The sequence below is a fragment of the Narcine bancroftii genome, chromosome 2 (genome assembly GCF_036971445.1).
Source record: "Narcine bancroftii isolate sNarBan1 chromosome 2, sNarBan1.hap1, whole genome shotgun sequence".
In the NCBI taxonomy this organism is placed as follows: Eukaryota; Metazoa; Chordata; class Chondrichthyes; order Torpediniformes; family Narcinidae; genus Narcine; species Narcine bancroftii.
In genome coordinates, this window is record NC_091470.1 from 10,175,238 (window position 1) to 10,194,581 (window position 19,344).

Here is a 19,344-nt window from a genome sequence, read left to right on the forward strand (position 1 = left end):
AAAAATGCTTAAAGCCGTCATTAAAGATGAAATAGTGAAACTTATGGAACGTAAGGGTTCAATCAGGCAGACACAGCATGATTTTAGAAAGGGAAGATCTTGTTTGACAAACTTGTTAGGATTCTTTGAGGATATAATGGGTGCGGTGGATGGAGGGGAACAGGTATATGTTGTCTATTTGGATTTCCAGAAAGCGTTTGATAAGGTGCCGCACAAGAGACTTCTCAGTAAGTTACAGGAAAGTGGAGTCCGGGGAAGACTATTGGCCTGGATTGAAAATTGGTTGTGTGACAGGAGGCAGAGAGTCGGGATAAATGGGAGTTTTTCAGGTTGGCAGAGAATGGTAAGTGGGGTGCCGCAGGGGTCAGTGTTAGGCCCACAACTGTTCATCATTTACGTTGATGACTTGGAGGAGGGGACAAAATGTGGTGTAGCCAAGTTTGCGGATGACACCAAATTGAGTGGAAGAGCAAATTGTAATGAGGATGTGGAGAGTCTGCAGAGGGATAGAGTTAAGCTGGATGAGTGGGCCAAGGTCTGGCAGATGGAGTATAATGTTAGTAAGTGTGAGGTGATCCACTTTGGCAAGAAAAATAAAAGAGCTGAATATTATTTAAAGGGTGAAAAACTCTAGCATGCTGTTGTGCAGAGGGACTTGGGAGGGCTTGTGCATGAATCGCAAAACGTTAGGTTGCAGGTGCAGCAGGTTATTAAGAAGGCAAATGGAACGTTGGCCTTCATCGCTAGAGGAATTGAATTCAGGAGTAGGGAGGTAATGTTGCAACTGTATAAGGTACTGGTGAGATCGCACCTGGAGTACTGTGTCCAGTTTTGGTCTCCATATTTGAGGAAGGATTATACTGGCTCTGGAGACGGTCCAGAGGAGGTTTACTAGGTTGATCCCTGGGATAAAGGGGTTGACATGATGAAAGATTAAATTGTCTAGGATTGTATTCACTCGAGTTCAGAAGAATGAGAGGAGATCTTATAGAAACATATAGGATTATGAAGGGTATGGATAGGATAGATGTAGAAAGGTTTTTTGAGCTGGCCGGGGAAACTAAAACAAGAGGACACAGTCTCAAGATTTGGGGGAGTAGATTTAGGACAGAGATGAGGTAAAATAGTTTTTCCCAGAGAGTAGTGAATGTTTGGAATTCTCTAACCAGGGAAGTGGTTGAGGCTGTCTCATTAAACATATTTAAAATTCGGTTAGATAAATATTTACATGATAGAGGAATTATGGGATATGGGGAGAAGGCAGGTAGGTGGAGTTAAGTCATAAATTAGATCAGCCATGATCGTATTGAATGGCGGAGCAGGCTCGATGGGCCATTTTTGGCCTACTCCTGTTCCTTTTTCCTTTGTTCCTATGTATTTGAATGTCCCCACCACCACCATCCTGGCAATGGGCATAAAAATGTAGCAGCACTGCAACTGATGTAGGCCTGGGAGAGCAGGCAGTGCTGCTCCGCAGGGTCCAACTGCCTGGTCCTGAATGTCAATGGCTCCTTTCAGTCTTTGACTGGCCAGTTAAAGGAGCCAACAATTTTTCTAATTAAAATCCTGCCACCACGGGGTCTGTGCCCAGATGGTGGTGGCTGTGCTTGGCAGTGGCCATGAGAGCTTGCAGACTCTGGGGGACCAGTGCAGGGTACCAGAAATGGGGAGAACATCCCACTCCAGTTGAGAAGGACAAGCATGGGACAGTGACCACAGTGGTGCGGTGGCTGAAGGGCCCATATAGACTGTGGGCTGCTGGAGACTGGCTCATGGGAACCAGGTATCGGAGCCAGGATTTGTGAGGGCGCTGAGGCCAAGAAGGGCTCCTGAGGAGGTCTCGGGTGCTGAAGGCTTCCTGATCATGTCGGAGGTTTGGATCTGGAGCTCACATGGCTAGTGGATCAAAGAGGAGTCAGTGGGGCTGTGGGAGAACTGGAGGCGAATCCACGGACACCCAGTGACTCTGAGGGGACTCTCTGTTGCTTCTCCTTCTCTTGTACTGTAAGGGGTGCTGGGCAGAAGGAAATGTAATGTAATAAAGGAATCTTGAAGGACTTTACTGTCGACTTATAGCTCTTTTTATTCCAGCAGCTTCCCCTCAACCTCTGACTTTACACACATGAATTTCTGCTTTTCCCAAAGTAATGAAGACCTTCTTTACCACCCTTTCCATGTGCTGTCACTCTCAGGTAATTCAGACAACCCTCTGGATGAAAAAAAAAGAGGGTTGGGAGGTAGGAGGTTGAGTACTTTTTTTTGAGGAATATGTGGGTATCAAGGGCCAAAGGGCCTGTTCCATGTTCTATACCTCCGTTATACGAGCGCTGCATTCTGCCACGTTGCATAAGCCTCTAGTGTAAACATGGAACAACAACACTCCTGTACACCCAGCCTGTCAGAGCTTGCCGGGCAGTGTTCCTAAATGCCTGCTTTTCCCTTGGCGTTGGAAGGGCAGCAGTGAGAGGCAGGGCTGAGGGAATGCTACCCCCATGGAGGAGGGCACATGACAGCTGCACCTTTTCCTCAGAAGCGTGTTTAAAACGAGACAAAGTCCACTGCCACCGCTCAAATGGCTGTGGTTTCAGCTGGTTGAGGAGCTCCAATCCAGAGCTGGCACCCAGTGCCTGCATTACTCCCCAACATCCAGCACTGGGGAAGGAGTGACCAATCCCTTTTTAAAAATATTTTAGATGTAGACATACAGCACGGTGACAGGCCTTCTGGCCCACAAGTGCGTGCTGTCCAATTACACCCAATTAACCTACAAGCCCCCAGTACATTTTGAACAGTGGAAGGAAACCCCACCTAGATACAGAGAGAACGTACAAACTCCTTACAGACGGCACGGGATTTGAACCCCAGTCCCGATTGCCAGTGCTGGGCTAACCGTGATGCTATAAACAAAATCTCGTGCACTCCCTACATCCATGGGAAAGATGCATCTCAGCACCACCCTTCTCCTCTCACTACTGGTGCCCGTTGGCTGCAGCTCCCCATTTACAGATTTTACGGTAGTCACAAACCTAGGCTACTTTGAAAGCACCTTTAGAACAGACACAGAACATCCAAGCACAGTCCAGGCCCTTCGAACCTCCACGTTGTGCTGACCCATATATTTCTACCAAAAACAACCTTTCCTACTCTGTAACACTCCATTTTTCTGTGTACCTGTCTAAGAGTCTCTTAAATGCCCTAATGTTCCAGGCTCCACCACCATCTCTGACAAGGCATTCCAGGCCCTCACAAGTTTCTATGTAAAAGAAACATAGCCCTCCCTTTACTATCTACACACGTCCTCTGGTGTTTGCTGATCCTGCTCTAGGAAACAGGTGCTGGCCGTCCACCCTATCTATGCCTCTTGTTATCTTGTTGACCCCTATTAAGTCTCCTCCTTTAGGGACACAGCAGCTGTACAGAAACAGCAATATCACTGATTCACTGATCCATCGTCCCTGGAATTTCCTACTATCTCCTGTATTAGTAAAATGGGGTTATCACCGTAAGTACACGACCACCTTGACCCCAACTCATAACCCTGCTATCAGCTGACGTTGGCGTGCTGGTAAAAAACAGTGCAAAAGGGAGCAGAAAGTCTCCGGTTTCCAGTTGAAGGTAGAACACTCTGATCCCCGGGATGAATTATGTCCCACTTAAGGGTGGCCCAGTGAAGACTGCACAAGGGGCTTCCCATCCCCAGACACTGCACGGCCAATTAACTGGGGTCCCATTGGAAAGGGGGCTACGGTCTGCCTTACAGCAGACTGAAGACAACTTCATGTCATATTGCATTTCTTTTTTTATTACACATAGAAACATAGAAGATAGGAGCAGGAGTAGGTCATTCGGCCCTTCGAGCCTGCTCCGCCGTTCAACGAGATCATGGCTGATCTTAAAGTTCAGTACCCCGTCCCCGCCTTCTCTCCGTAACCTTTAATACCCTTATACTGAAGAAATAGATCTAATTCCCTCTTAAATAGATTTATAGAACCTGCCTCTACTGCTCTCTGTGGCAATGAATTCCACAGATTCACCACCCTCTGGGTAAAGAAATTCCTCCTCATCTCGGTTCTAAATGGTTTGCCTATTATCCTCAAACCATGGCCCCAGGTTCTGGACTCCCCCGCCATTGGAAACATCCCATCTGCATCCACTCTGTCCAGTCCTGCCAGAATCTTATATGTCTCTATGAGATCCCCTCTCAATCTTCTAAACTCCAGCGAGTACAATCCCAATTTGCGCAATCTTTCCTCCTAGGTCATTCCTGCCATTCCAGGTATCAGCCTGGTGAATCGCTTCTGCACTCCCTCCATTGCAAAAACATCCTTCCTTAGATAAGGTGACCAAAACTGCACACAATACTCCAGGTGGGGTCTCACCAAGGCCCTGTACAGCTGCAGTAAGGTATCCTTGTTCCTATACTCAAACCCTCTTGATATGAAGGCCAACATACCATTTGCCTTTTTAACTGCCTGCTGTTCCTTCATGCTCGCCTTCAGTGACTGGTGTACAAGTACCCCTAGGTCTCTCTGCACTTCCCCATCTCCCAATCTATTGTCATTCAAATAGTAATCTGCCCTCCAGTTTGTATTACCAAAGTGGATAACCTCACATTTATCCACATTGTAGTGCATTTGCCATGTATCTGCCCAGTCCCCCAATTTATCCAAATCACACTGGAGCTTCCTTCAGTGCACACAAACCCTCCTAGCTTTGTGTCGTCTGCAAATTTGGAGATATTACATCCAATCCCCTCATCTAGATCATTAATGTAAATTTTGTGGCACCTCACTGGTCACCGCCTGCCACTCAGAAAATGAGCCATTTATCCCAACTCTCTGTCTTCTATCTGCCAGCCAGTTCTCAATCCATATCAATACCTTGCCCCCAATCCCATCAGCCTTGATTTTCCATGCCAGTCGTTTATGTGGGACCTTATTGAAGGCCTTTTGGAAATCCAGATACACCACATCCACTGGCTCTCCCCCATCTATTTTACCTGTCACCATCTCAAAGAATTCCAATAGATTTGTCAACATTTGTAAATCCATGTTGACTCTGTCCGATCCCTTCTCTGCTAGTCATATGCTCTGCTATTACATCCTTAATAATGGATTCCATCATTTTGTCCACTACTGATGTAAGGTTCACCGGCCTATAATTCCCCGCTTTTTCTCTACCCCCTTTTTAAATAGTGGGGTAACATTAGTTACCCTCCAATCCATGGGTACTGATCCTGAGTCTATCAAGTTCTGGAAAATAATTCTTAAAGCATCTGCTACGACAATAATTCATATCTAATCTGATCTAATTCTCTTCCTTCTCCAAAAGCCACTGTTTCATGTCATCTCAACAAGCTGCCCTTACACTCCCTGAACATGACAAATTCTGCAAAGCCTTCACAGCCCAAATATATCATCGGTTCCAAAGCCAGGACCCAGCGGGTGAAGGGGAGAGATCCACACCCACCCTGACAAGTTGCTCAGGTCCATCACTTTAATCATTAACCAAAGATCCCAGTGTTACATTTTGATATGAAAGATGAAGGATTGTTTAATTATTTACTGGTTCAGTCACCATCAGTTCAGCCTTGACGAACAGGGATTTTCCTGCCATTCATCCCTCAGCTGCACCGTGACCTGAACAGTGTCATTGTAGTATTGCCCAGTGCTGTTCGAGCCCCCGAAGACCAGAAGTTTGAGAGAGGTCACTGCGCCACTCCGACTCGAGCTCAGATACACCAGGCTGTGGCCTGCTCTTGGGACAGCGCACAGAGCGTGATGATGCAGACTGCTCCAGCTGTAGGTGTCTGGGGGTGGAGAGAGCACAGAAAGGAAGTGCTTAGTTCTAGGCCTGGGTAAACAAACCTGCAGATGCAGAAACCAGAGCAACACCTAAACTACTGGAGGAACTCAGCAGGGCATGCAGCATTGATGAAGGCTGAAAACTGAAACATCGATGATAGGGCACTACAGCACAGTACAGGCCCTTCGGCCCTCCATGTTGTGCTGACCCATATATTCCCTAAAAGTAAAGTACTAAACCCTCCCTACCTCATATCCCTATTTTTCTTCCATCCATGAGCTTGTTTAAAAGTCCCTTAAATGCCCCCAATGTTCCAGCCTCCACCACCATCCCTGATAGAGCATTCCAGGCCCCCACAACTCTCTGTAAAAAACGTACCCCTGGCATTTCCCCTAAACTTCCCTCCCTTCACTTTGTACACACGTCCTCTGGTGTTTGCTATTCCTGCCCTGGGAAACAGGTACTGACCATCCATCCTATTGACGCCTCTCAGAATCTTGTCGACTTCTATTAAGTCTCCTCTCGTCCATCTTCGCTCCAAAGAAAAAAGTCCCAGCTCTGTTAACCTTGCCTCATGAGATATATTCTCCAATCCAGGCAACATCCTGGTAAATCTCCTCTTTACCCTCTCCACAGATTCCCCATCTTTCCTGTAATTAGATGACCAGAACTGAACACAATATTCAAAGTCTGGTCTCACCAGAGGTTTGTAGAGTTGCACCGTGACCTCTCTACTCCTGAACTCAATCCCCCTATTAATGAAGCCCAGCATCCAATAGGCCTTTTTAACAATCCTATCAACCTGTGCGGCGACCTTGAGGGATGTTTGGATTTTCACCCCAAGGTTCCTCTGTTCATCCACACTCTTAAATAACCGACCATGAACCCTGTTCTCACCCTTCTAGTTTGTCCTTCCACAATGCATCACCTCACACTGATCCAGATTGAAATCCATCTGCCACTTCTCTGCCCAACTCTGCATCCTCTTGTAACCTTCAACAACCTTCAGCTCTAGTTGAGGGGGAGTCACGTGATGGACTAGTGGCCAGTAGGAGAATACCAGCCCTCTCCAGAAAAGAGGAAAAAAGTGAAGAAAAAGCAAAGCCCCAGACACATGAACCACAACAAATAAAAAATAAAGGTGTGGAGAAAATGGCACCAAAGAAAGAAAAGCCAAAAACAAAGGGAAGAAAAGAAGGAAAGACACCGAAAGAGAAAGGTGAAGGCCTTACTTGTACGAAGAAGCAGGGACCCGCCGTGGAAAGACGAGCCCACTCCCTGAGGTCAGTGGAAGCCCCGAAGAGTCGTGACCCACTGAGCGCAGGACTACAAGGATGGCTCACGGAGCCAAACAGAGGTGCGCAACCGCGCATGCGTGAGGAGTCACGCATGCGCGATGCGCACGACAAAGACAACACCGACGGGAGGGGGGACCAGCTGTGGAGTGGAACTCCACAACTTAAACAGCTGAGAAAGACCCGACAGCAGGGCTCCCAGTGGGAAGATACAGAAAATAACGGGAACGAGAAGGAGGAGATTGAAAAAAGGAAATCAGAGACTCAACAGATGACCAGCCCAGAGGAAGAGGACCAACATCAAGACACCATAAAAAAAAATACCCAGCAAACTGAAACAAGCAACCCAACAAGAAAGTCAGAAGAGACACAGATACAAGGAAGAGAGGTAGAGGACACAGGCCCTGGAGTGGACACAGGGGAAGAGGAGGGAGAACATCAAGCTCTGCACAGAGAAATAGAAGATAAAGGGAAGGGACAGTACATGGATAAAAAAAATTTTCAAGAATATATGGAAGGATTAAAAGAATGGCTGACACGAGAATTTAATGAAATAAAAAGAAGAATAAAAGGTACAGAAGAAAAAGTGAGTGGATTAGAGCTGGTCATGACAGAAATAGGGAAAAGAGTGGACAAGGTGGAAGAACGAGAAACAGCCATAGAAATGGAAGTGGACGACTTAAAAAAGAAATTGGAAGAAACTGATAAAAAAGTTAAAGAAACACAGGAGCTGTTAGCTCAGAAGATGAATATAATGGAAAACTATAATAGGAGAAACAATATAAAGATAGTGGGCCTTAAGGAAGATGAAGAAGGCAAAGATACAAAATAATTTATAAAAGAATGGATCCCCAGGGTCCTAGGAAGACCAGAATTACAGGAAGGAATGGAAATAGAAAGGGCACATAGAACATTAGCCCCAAAACCACAGCCACAACAAAAACCAAGCTCCATTTTAGTAAAATTCCTGAGATATACGACAAGAGAAAATATTATTGGAGAAGGCAGTGAAAAAAATGAGAGAAGACAAAAAGCCACTGGAATACAAAGGTCAAAAAATTTTTTTCTACCCAGACATAAGTTTTGAGCTCCTGAAGAAGAGGAAGAAGTTTAACGCAGCAAAATGGATCCTATAGAAGAAAGGCTATAAATTTATGTTAAGATATCCAGCGGTGCTTAAAATAGTTATCCCGGGCAGCAAAGCAGACTGTTCTAGGATCCAGAGAAAGCACGAGAATTTGCAGAATGCCTGCAAAACAGACAGAGAGATGAAGAGATGCAACAAGAACAAGAATGACGACAAACTTCATATAAAGAAGAAAAATAATGTATAAGTAAGAACTAAGAAGGGGAAGATAGGGAAGAAAAGAAGTAAGGGAGGAATTAAGAGAGTGAGCTTTGTTATATGTGAAGATAAAAGTCTTTTCTGGGGGGGCTGGGTGGGAGAGAATAACAGTCACTGCGAAATCAGTTGATGCTTGCGAGCGGGTTCGCAATCCAAATGGAGAGGGGAGATGTGGTTGCCCAGCAAGGGACAAGGGGCAACTCAGAGAGGGGGGGGGGGGACATTTTGGGTTAAGGGAATTTTAGATGTGGGTATAGTGGAAATATTTTATGTCTTACAGTGCATTCAAAAAAAGAAAACTGAGAAATGGAAATGGGGAAAAGGGGAAAGGTGGTGGTGAGGAAGTGGAAATTAGATGTAAACAGAGTATGAAATGGCCATGTTGAACTATATGACTATAAATATTAACGGAACACATAACCAAATCAAAAGGAAGAGGCTGTTAAATTTACTGAAGAAAAAAAAAATTGATATAGCATTTGTGCAAGAAACACATGTAACTGAAGTGGAGCACAAGAAATTAAAGAGAGACTGGGTAGGGCACGTAATGGCAGCATCATATAATTCAAAAGCCAGAGGAATAGCTATATTAATCAATAAAAATGTACCAATCAAAATAAAGGAGGAAATAATAGATCCAGCAGGGAGATACATAATGATAAAGTATCAGATATATTCAGAATTTTGGAATTTGCTCAATGTATATGCACCTAATGAAGAGGATCAAAAATTTATGCAAGATATCTTTTTGAAAATTGCAGATACGCAGGGGAATATACTGATAGGAGGGGACTTTAACCTTAATTTGGATTCAAAGATGGATAAAACTGGAAAAAAGACTAGCAGAAAGAACAAAGAAACCAAATTTCTGTTTAAATCGATGCAGGAAATGCAACTTTTGAATATATGGAGGAGACAACACCCAAAGGAGAAGGAATACTCATATTATTCGCGTAGACATAAAACATACTCAAAGATAGACCTGTTCCTGTTGTCAGCCCACATCCAAGGGAGAGTTAGGAAAACGGAATATAAAGCTAGATTGTTATTGGATCACTCACCCCTGTTATTAGCAATAGAGCTGGAGGACATCCCTCCGAGAACATATAGATGGAGATTAAACTCCATGCTACTTAAAAGACAGGATTTTAGAGAATTCATTGAGCGCCAAATTAAAATGTACTTTGAAATAAATACGGAATCAGTGAAAGATAAGTTTATACTATGGGATGCAATGAAAGCCTTCATTAGACGGCAGATAATAAGTTATGTCACTAAGATGAAGAAGGACTACAATCGGGAAATAGAAGAGCTGGAAAGGGAAATAGCAAGTACAGAAAAAGAATTAGCAACAAGGGAAGATACAACAAAAAGAAGAGAATTGGCGGACAAAAAAATAAAATATGAAACACTACAAAGGTATAAGGTGGAGAACTTTGCTTGATGTTTATGCTCCTAATGTTGAAGATACAGGTTTTGTTGTGGATATGTCTTTATTACTTGGACAATCGAACTCTAATGTGATGTTGGGGGAGATTTGAATGTGGTGTTGGAGCCTTTATTGGACAAGAACCCAAGAGTAATTAAGAAATCTAAGATGGCAATCCAAGTGACTAATATGATGGCAGATTTGAATTTAATTGATATTTGGCGAAGAGTTAATCCTACAGAGAAAGAGTTTTCTTTTTATTCCTCGCGACATAATTCTTTTTCTAGAATTGATTATTTTTTAATATCAGCACATTTGCAGGATAGGGTTACATCTGTGGAGTGTCAGGCTAGATTGGTTTCAGATCATTCATTATTATTATTAGAATATTTGAGTTCACAGGATGTTCAGATGGAGATTTAATACTATCCTATTGCAAAAACCAGAATTTATTAGTTTTTTAAAACAGCAAATTGAAATTTTTATTGGTATTAACTGTAATTCTGTTTCTAGTCATTTTGTTTTATGGGATGCAATGAAAGCTTTTTTGCGAGGTCAAATTATCAGTTATGCCTCTAAAGTAAAGAAGGAGAGAATTAAAGAGATTGAAGACTTAGAGGAAAAGATAACTGCTACTGAAAAAGAATTTCAAAAACATGCTACCGAAACGCAAAAGAATCAGTTAACTAATTTAAAATTTAAATATAATGAATTACAAACATATTGGTTTGAATGTTTAATGAATCGAACTAAGCACAAGTTTTATGAATGGGGTGAGAAAGCTCATAAAGTTTTGTCATGGCAATTAAAAAAGGAACAATTATCTAGGATTATACCAGCGATTAGAAAGAAATCAGGTATTACTTTTAATCAAAAGGACATTAATGAGGAATTTTGTAATTTCTATAAACAATTGTATACTTCGGAATGTAAAGATGTAACTGGAGACGCAATAGATTCTTTCTTGGAAAATATTAACTTGCCACAATTGAATCAAGAAGATAGACAAGAGTTAGATACCTTTTACAGAAGATGAAATAGAAAGGGCAATAAGAGACATGCCGAATGGAAAGGCACCTGGTGAAGATGGGTTTTCTATAGAGTTTTATAAAGTTTTTTATGCTGATGTATCTTCTATTTATAAGGATGTATTACAACAAACTTACAATACTTTTTAACCCTAACCCTAACCCAAATCCCTTCTTATTCCTTCGAAATTTGCTCTTCTCCAATCCAGAACCTCAACTTTAGGCCCCTCCTTGCTCTTCCCTAAAATTACCCGAAAACTAACAGAGTTATGATTACTAGACCCAATTTGTTCTCCAACATTAATGTCCGATACCTGACCTAGCTCATTCCCTAATAGGAGATCCAGTATTACACCGTCCTGAGTCGGTTCTTCTACTAATTGATTTAGAAAACAATCTTGAACACATTTAACGAACTCTAGCCCATCTAGCCCTCTAACTGTATGGGTATCTCAATCAATGTGAGTGAAGTTAAAATCTCCCATGATCACTACCTTATGTTATCTCCCTACAAATTTGTTCCTCTAACTTTCTTGGCCCATTTGGTGATCTGTAATACACCCCTATTAGCACCCTCATGCCTCCTTCACCCCTGAATTCCACGCAAACAGTCTCACTGGACGATCCCTCCAGACCATCTTGCCACCTCATGGCAGTAATGTCCTCCTTAACAAGCAGAGCAACTCCTCCTCCTTTTTTACCCCCTGATCTATCACATCTAAAACAAATGTATCCTGGAATGTTAAGTTGCCAGTCCTGCCCCTCTTGTAGCCAGGTCTCACTAATTGCCACAATATCGTGACCATCTGTCCATGCTCTAAGCTCATCTACCTTGTTCACTATGCTTCTTGCATTAAAATATATGCATTTCAGAGAATGACCCTCACATACATTCTCTTTTCTACCTTCTACCCTAATCTCCATCCTACCTTTGTTATCGTTATTATTCCTATCTAGGTGGCCATGACACTGCTCTCACACTCTGTTCCCCACCCCCCTGCCAAAGTAGTTTAAACCTTCCCCCACAGCTCTAGCAAATCTGCTTGCCAGCACATTGGTCCCCTCCAGTTCAAGTGGAGTCCGTCCCTCTTGTACAGGTCCGACCTTCCCCAGAAGAGATCCCAATGATCCAGAAATCATATCCCTTGCCCCCTGCACCATCTCTTTAGCCAAGCATTCATCCTCCACACCCTCCTATTTCTACCCTCACTAGCGCATGGCACCGGCAGCAATCCAGAGATTACTACCTTGGAGGTCCTGTTTTTAACTTCCTACCTAATTCCACATAATCCTGTTTCAGGACCTCATCCCCACTTCTAACTAAGTCATTGGTCCCCACATGGACCACGACTTCTGGCTGTTCTCCTTCCCCCTGCAGAATGCTATGAACTCGATCAGAGATATCCCTGACCCTGGCACCAGGGAGGCAACAGACCAACCTGGATCCCCGATCTCGTCCCACAAACCTTCTATCTGTCCCTCTGACTAATGAGTCCCCAACTACAAGTATCCTGTTCTTATCTCTCCTTCCCTTCTGAACTTCAGGGGCAGCCCCTGTGCCAGAGACCTGACCCCCACGACTCATCCCTGGTAGGCTGTTCCCCCCAGCAATATCCAATGCCGAATACATGTTGCTTAGTGGCACTTCCACAGGGGTACTCTGCACTGGCACTCTCCCTCCTTTCCTCACAGTCACCCAATTCCCTGACTCCTGCCTTCGAGGGGTGACCGTCTCCCTGTAACTCCTCTCTATCACTGCCTCTGCTTCCTTAACACGGTCACTCATGAGTTGCAATTGGATGCACCTTTTGTAGGTGTAGTCATCAGGAACAGCTGTGCTGTCTCCGACTTCCCCCATCCCACAACTGGAGCACTTAACTGAGTCCATTTCCTCCTTTCTTACTAAAAATATGTTGTTTCAAAGATACCTTTCCACACAAGGAGTTCCTTCTCGCCAAAGTCCCTCGAGCCAAAGTCCCAAGTCCCAAACTCATGGGAACCAGTTATTGGAGATGGGATTGGAGAGGGTTCTGGGGACAAAAAAAGGCTCTGGAAGAGCCTCGGGTGCTTTAGGCTTCCTGACCATGTTGGAGGTTTTTGATCTGGAGCTCGGGTGCCTGATGGATCAAACAGAAGTCTGTGCGGCTGGAGAAGGGCTGGAGGCGAATCCACAGGGACTCAGCGACTCTGAGGGGATTCTCTTTCTCTCGTACTGTAATACGAATGGTGACTCTTGGTCGGCCTTGTGTAGGTTGATAACATGACAGTAAAGGAAATGTTAAGCCTTGATATGCCCAATCTGGCTCCTGATACATAACCAGACAGGCTGCTTCAGAGGAGGAAGGGAAGGTGCAGGAAGAGAATGAGAGTAAAATATAGATAGAACTATGGTTCCTTAGTTTTTCTAGAGCCCTTTCTGACGTTGAGAGTATGATGAGAAAACCCCACCTCCCTCCCTTCCCGTCAGTGAACACCCGCCTGAAACAAGAATCTCTGCTCAAGGGGCAAAGAGTAGACATTCAGAATGCAGAGCCGTAAGGAGAATGTCAGCCAGTGGAGAGAGGGCCAAATGACTCCGACCCATCACCCACGCCTCACTGCAGGGTCAGCAATAATCAGTGCACAGGCTGTACCCTACCAGCGTTGAAGATGAACACATCCTGCAGGGCTCCAGTCAGATTGTATCCACCACTGATCAGGACTTTGTTCTCACCCACAGGCACAGCAGCGTGGCGACTGAAACAAAACAAATTGTTCGTATTGTGATCAGTCAAAAGAGTCAACTTTGAATTTTGAAGGAATCAGGAACATTTGAAGGATTTCCACATGGCTTCCATAGAGTTTAATCTTTACTGCAATATCCCCACCTTTTGAATGGCACTGATTTGTCTCCATCAATCATTCCCCTTCAAATTCACACACCCTCCCTCAGGGAACAAGGCTCCCTCCACACTGTTCCATCACACACCCATCCTCAGAGAGCAAGGCTCCCTCCACACTGTCCCATCACACACCCGCCCTCCACACTGTCCCATCACACACCCTCCCAAACGCAACTGTGCTATTCTGAGAACCCCCAAAGTGGTATTTCTGTGGCCTGAGCGAGCATCAGGAAATGCTGCCCAGCGAAGGATTCAATCTACTCCTGCTGTGGAAAGAAGGGCCTCTACGACAAAGTGTGCAAGTTCAAACTCCTTCCTAGCAGTGCCGCCTGCGAATTGGGGGGGGGGGGGGGGGGCTGTCTTCCGCAACAATGCAATCTCCCAGGGCCAGCAGTGCCATGTGCGACCCGTCGGGGCTGCCATCTTGGATGCTATCTTCAGTACCCAGCTGCGTCACGTGTGGGCCACAGAGGCTCCCATCTTGGATACCATCTTCCGGTGAACCAGAAGGTCTCCCTGGTATCCAAGTTGTATACAGTGGACGTCCGGGGTTTCTGTATTGTGACTTTAATGGTGAAGGGTACTTTATACGACAACTTTAGACTGATGGTGATGTCCCAGCTCTGCACTGCTGTACTGTTGGGGCATGTTCCGGAGGCATGTGAGGAGCCATATATCTGACCCACTGGTCGAAAGAGTCCACCTCCTCCATGCCAACCCCCAATATGCCTAAGTGGCATATCCAGATGGAATCATTAGGGATTTGGCTCCCTCAGGGACCCTGGAGACCACTGCTAATCACCTCACACCCTCCTCACTGTTGAATGCACATGATGCACCTGACCTTTGGTATCCTGCCTCTGGCTGAGGGAGGATACATCAGGCACGGCACCCACCTACCAGCGCAGCATTAATGAATACGAACAAGTGCCCAAGACCATCCAGGACTCCGCTGCTGTATCGCAGTAGCAGCCGGTTCTAGACGGTCCCAGATAATGACCGAACCGCCTGATAGGCTGAACTTATGACTTTCAAGTTGTTAACATGTAACTTTATAAGTTCCTCTTCACCCCATGGGACTCTTTTAAAAACAAGGGGTGAATGTGGTAAACCACTATCACGTATAGTTATCTGGTCAAGCACTTGGCTGGCTGTACCTGTGGCCCCTCCCCACATATTGTTCCACAGCCCCCTGCAACCCAGTGCAGGACAAACACTATGCTAAGTTCTCAAGTGAATAAAAGCCTGTTGGTTTCTCCACAACAGTGGAGTGATTGATGGTGCATCACATTTCAATAGGAATGGAATATAAGAGCAGGGATGTGATGTTGATTTTTCAGGCCCTAGTGGGACCTCACGGGGAGGATTGTGAGGAGTTTTGGGCTCTTCATTTATGAAAGGATATGCTGACGTTGGAGAGGGTTCAGAGGAGGTTCATGAGGATGACTCCGGGAATGAAAGGGTTATCACGTGAGGCGTGTTTGACAGCTCTTTGTGTCTGTGGTTTACACAAGGCAAGACTTACCAACGAGGTGCAGGAGAACCTGGAACCTGGATGTTAACGTACTCCATGAAACCTAGAAGAAATGAGTGCGAGTTTGGGTCAGAACCAGCTGACATCCACATACACCCGACATGTCAATCTAACCCCTTCCATCATCCTCTATGAATCATCCTAACCTTTTCTATTCCAAGGAAAGCAGCCCCAGCTTCCTGTGGAATTGAAGTGCCCCGTTCCTGACACCATAGTGAACGACGAGGAGAATTGAAGTGTCTTGGCTTCAGCCGCTCTCATCAGTCTTGCAATCTTCATACAGGGGACGTAGGCAGGGGGTTCCCCTGGCTGGAGAGTCTAGGTGACCTCATGGAGGGTGGCTGGGGTCACAGAATCAAGTTAACGCACTCAGAGATGCCGGAGGAATTCAGCTGGCCACACAGTGAAGGTTAAAAATACATTACCGATGTTTTGGGCCTGTCTTCAGGTGTAAGCAAAAATATAGATTCAAGATTCAATTTATTGTCAAGGAATAAAATCAGTGTCATATTGCAGAAAATTTCCTTTTGCCTGCTGGAAGGCAGACAGATTCACCATTGGCAGAAAGTGCCTGAAACGCCTCATACAGTCAGAGAAGGAGAAGCAGAACAGAGTTCCCCAGAGTCACTGAGTGTCTGTGGATTCAACTTCAGTCCCCGCAGCCTCCCAGAGTCCAGTCCAAACCATCAGCAGCCCGAGCTCCAGATCCAAATGTCCGGCACGGTCAGGGACCCTTCAACAGCCTCTCGCAACCAGTTCCGATGCCTGATATCCCTTCAGCCAGTTTCGAGCCAGTCTCCAGCAGTCTGCAACCTGCGTGACCACAGTCGCTAGCAGCCTCAGCCTGCGTGAGTTCTTCCTCTCAAGTCACCGACAGCCGCCAAGGTCTCAGCTGCAGAGTCCCTCGCAGGTCCACCAATGTGGCCACCGTCCTGTAGCTCATCTCTGCTTCTCCTCAAACGGGGAGTGGTCTCTTCATTTTCTGGTGCCTTGCACCAGATCTCTGCTTCCCTGGAGTCTGCAAACCCTCGTAGCCGCTGCCACTCACAGGGGCTGCCATCTTGGGTACAGACCCCACAGTGGCGGGATTTTAAACAAAACTACCATCGGCTCTTTTTACGGCCATTCAAAGCCTGGACGGAGCTGATGGCAGTCAGACTGGGCAGTTGGACCCCGTGGGGGAATGCTGTCTCCCCGGGTCCATGTCTGAACCCGATGCTTATTCCTTGAGGAAGGGCTCAGGGCCAAAGCGTCGGTGAAACATTGTTAACTCCTGTGGACGCTGTGAGACCGGCTGAGCTCCTCCAGCATTTCCCTGTTTTTACGACAATCACAGCATCTGCAAGCTTTTGTGTTTCACTCCTCCTTCCTCCAGTCTGGGCGTTCCCCCAGCTCTTCTGCACTTCCTCCCCATTAAACCTCCCCTCTGTCCCCTGGCCATCTCCACCCGTTGCACAGAAACCAGGTCGCACCAATGGCCACATTCCCAAAACTGAAATTGGCATGTTCTCACCGAGATCCAAGATGTGAAGGTCGTTCAGAAAAACCCGGCTCCGATTCCCACCAAACAAGATGAGTTTATCTCTCAGGAGAGTGGCAGAATGACTGGGGAGAGATGGAACAGGGGCCATCCATTACACGAGAGTGGGGCTTGGTGAGGGAGCGGTAAATCCCGAAGCAACTTACCATCCTTCACTCTCCCCTCACCGTGACTGGACATCCAGGGCAGGCAGAGCAGGCCTTGTACCCAGAACAGGGCACAGCTGTGGTGCAACAAGCAACACACGCATCCCCCGGAGATCCCCACTCCCCAAACCACTGACCCGCTTCCACACCCACGTCCTCCAGAGATCCCCACTCCCCTCCCGTCATCCCCTGGAGACCCCCACAGCTCCCTTATCTCCCAGAAATCCCCATTCACCCCCGTCCTCCAGAAACCCCCCCAATAGCCCCCTCATCTCCTGGAGACCCCCACTCAGCTCCCTCATCCCAGACACCCCCACTCTCCTCTCCTGTCTCCCAGAGACCCCCACTCAGCTTCAACAAACAATTCAGACATATCCCTGACAGGACGGAGAGCATGGCTGCCAAGAGAAGGCAGTGCCACACCCTCAGTGCAGCCGCCTTCAGGATGTACACATCAGGTGAACACTGAGAACCTCTTGCCCAGAGTCGGAGAATCGGTAACTAGAAGACATGGGTTTAAGGTGAGGGGGGAGATTTAACGGGAAGCTGATGGGCAATGTTTTTACCAGGAGGGTGGTGTGGAATAGGCTGTCGGAAGAGGTGGTTGAGGCAGGGACTACTGCAAAGTTTAAGACACATTTGGACAGATCTATGGACAGGATGGGTTCAGAGGGAAATGGGCTGGTGGGGCAAGTGTGGGTGGGACAGTTTGGATGGGGGGACTGAAACAGCTGGCTGATTTCTGGTGAGAATGACATGGCCAACTGGCTCAAAGCCAGACTTCCATCACACAAGACACGGATGCCTCAGCATTGGGATGGTGGTTCCAGCAGGCTCCAGGGGAAGGAACCTCCATCCCTCTGAGTGGCCACACCAACTGCCCCATGGATGGGCAAAACTTTGCCAGTGCAATGTCTGGGTCACTGTTTAAAGACCACAGGCTGTCCCTTTAAGAGCAGGATGAGGTGAAATGTTTTCACTCAAAGAGCAGGGAGCCTTTCAAATTCTCTTCCTGAAAGGGTGGAGATGGTTGAGGCAGAGGGAGATGGAGTCTTGTTGAAGAGGAGGTGACGTGCAGATGAGGTCATGACGGATAAGCTGTGATCTGGCGAAGAGCAGACTGGGGGGCCGAGTGCGATCCCCTCTCCCTGCCATATGGCCTCACTGGGGTCGCCCATCCCCAGAGGAGCAGGAACCTGGACCCAGCTGCCCCCCCATTCCATGAGCCAACCCCGCCAGCTCCCATGAGCGACTCACCCGCAGCGAGGGAATGGCCTCTCGCCCACCACAATGGGCTGGTACCAGATCTCGTGCTGGGGGTTGAAGATGTACAGGGCGTTGCTGTAGATCAGCTCCCTCTGTGGGGGATGGAAGAGGAGCCCACCGAAGATAAAGAGCTCCTGCTGGAAGACAACTGCACTGTGGTAGGCGAGAGATGGCACCTTGCCCTTCCCCTGTGGCAGAAAGCAGAGGGGGGAATTAACCTCGCATGGGTGACACGGTTGGCATAGAGATGAGTACAAAGCCTTTACAGCGCCAGCAAATGGGACCGGGGTTTGAATCCGCGTTGTCTGTAAAGAGTTTGTACCCCCATGTCTGCGTGGGTTTTCCCCGGGGGCTCTGGTTTCCTCCCAACTTTCAAAACCTTTTGGGGGTGTAGGTTAATGGGGTTTAAATTGGGCAGCATGGACACGAGGGGTGAAATGGCCTGTTACCATGCTATATGTCTACATTTTTAAAAAATTCTTTTTTTTGCCAGTTGCTGGAATTCCAGATATCGGGGTTTTTATTGTACTTGCTAAGTATCAACACACTGGCTGGCAAAAAGATTCTGGACTTGGAAAGAAACCACAAATGCCGGAGGACAGGTACAAGATGGCATCCTCATTTCAGGTCGTGGAGTACAAAGGGGATGAGGCAGAACAAGGACAAGGATTATCAGCTGAAGCTGGACAGATCCTCGATCATGAAGGCTGACCAGCAGATAAACTTCATGAGGAGTTTGAGGGGATTTCTCCAGGTGGACCGTGGAGAGTGTCCTGACTGGTCACTGCCTGGTACGGAGGTGCCAATACACAGGACAGGAACAGGCTACAGAGAGTGGTGAACTCGGCCAACGCCATCACGGTCACCAGTCTTCACTCCATCCAGGACATCTGCAAGAGGGGGTGTCTCCAGAAAGCAGCCTCTACCCTCAAGGACCCCCACCCCCCAGACCATGCCCTCTTCACACTGCTTCCATCAGGAAGGAGGTGCAGGAGCCAGCAGCACAAGGACAGCTTCTTCCCCTCCGCCGTCAGATCCCTGAAGGGACAGTGACCCCCAGACACAACCTCATTT

At 46.7% G+C, this 19,344-nt stretch overlaps 1 protein-coding gene across 2 annotated transcripts in view; it reads right to left on the reverse strand.

The window, feature by feature from the left end:
• Positions 1-5,478: 5,478 nt before the first annotated feature.
• LOC138753177 (rab9 effector protein with kelch motifs) overlaps positions 5,479-19,344 on the reverse strand; it is a 55,433-nt gene continuing 41,567 nt past the window's right edge. For both annotated transcript variants that reach the window (XM_069915809.1, XM_069915808.1), the window contains 5 exons: positions 18,262-18,458; positions 16,832-16,923; positions 15,310-15,361; positions 13,541-13,638; positions 5,479-5,809 (listed from right to left, as the gene is read on the reverse strand). In XM_069915809.1, the coding sequence (XP_069771910.1) occupies positions 5,580-5,809; positions 13,541-13,638; positions 15,310-15,361; positions 16,832-16,923; positions 18,262-18,458 (669 nt within the window). In that variant the 3' untranslated portion in view covers positions 5,479-5,579. The remainder of the gene's footprint in view (positions 5,810-13,540; positions 13,639-15,309; positions 15,362-16,831; positions 16,924-18,261; positions 18,459-19,344) is intronic.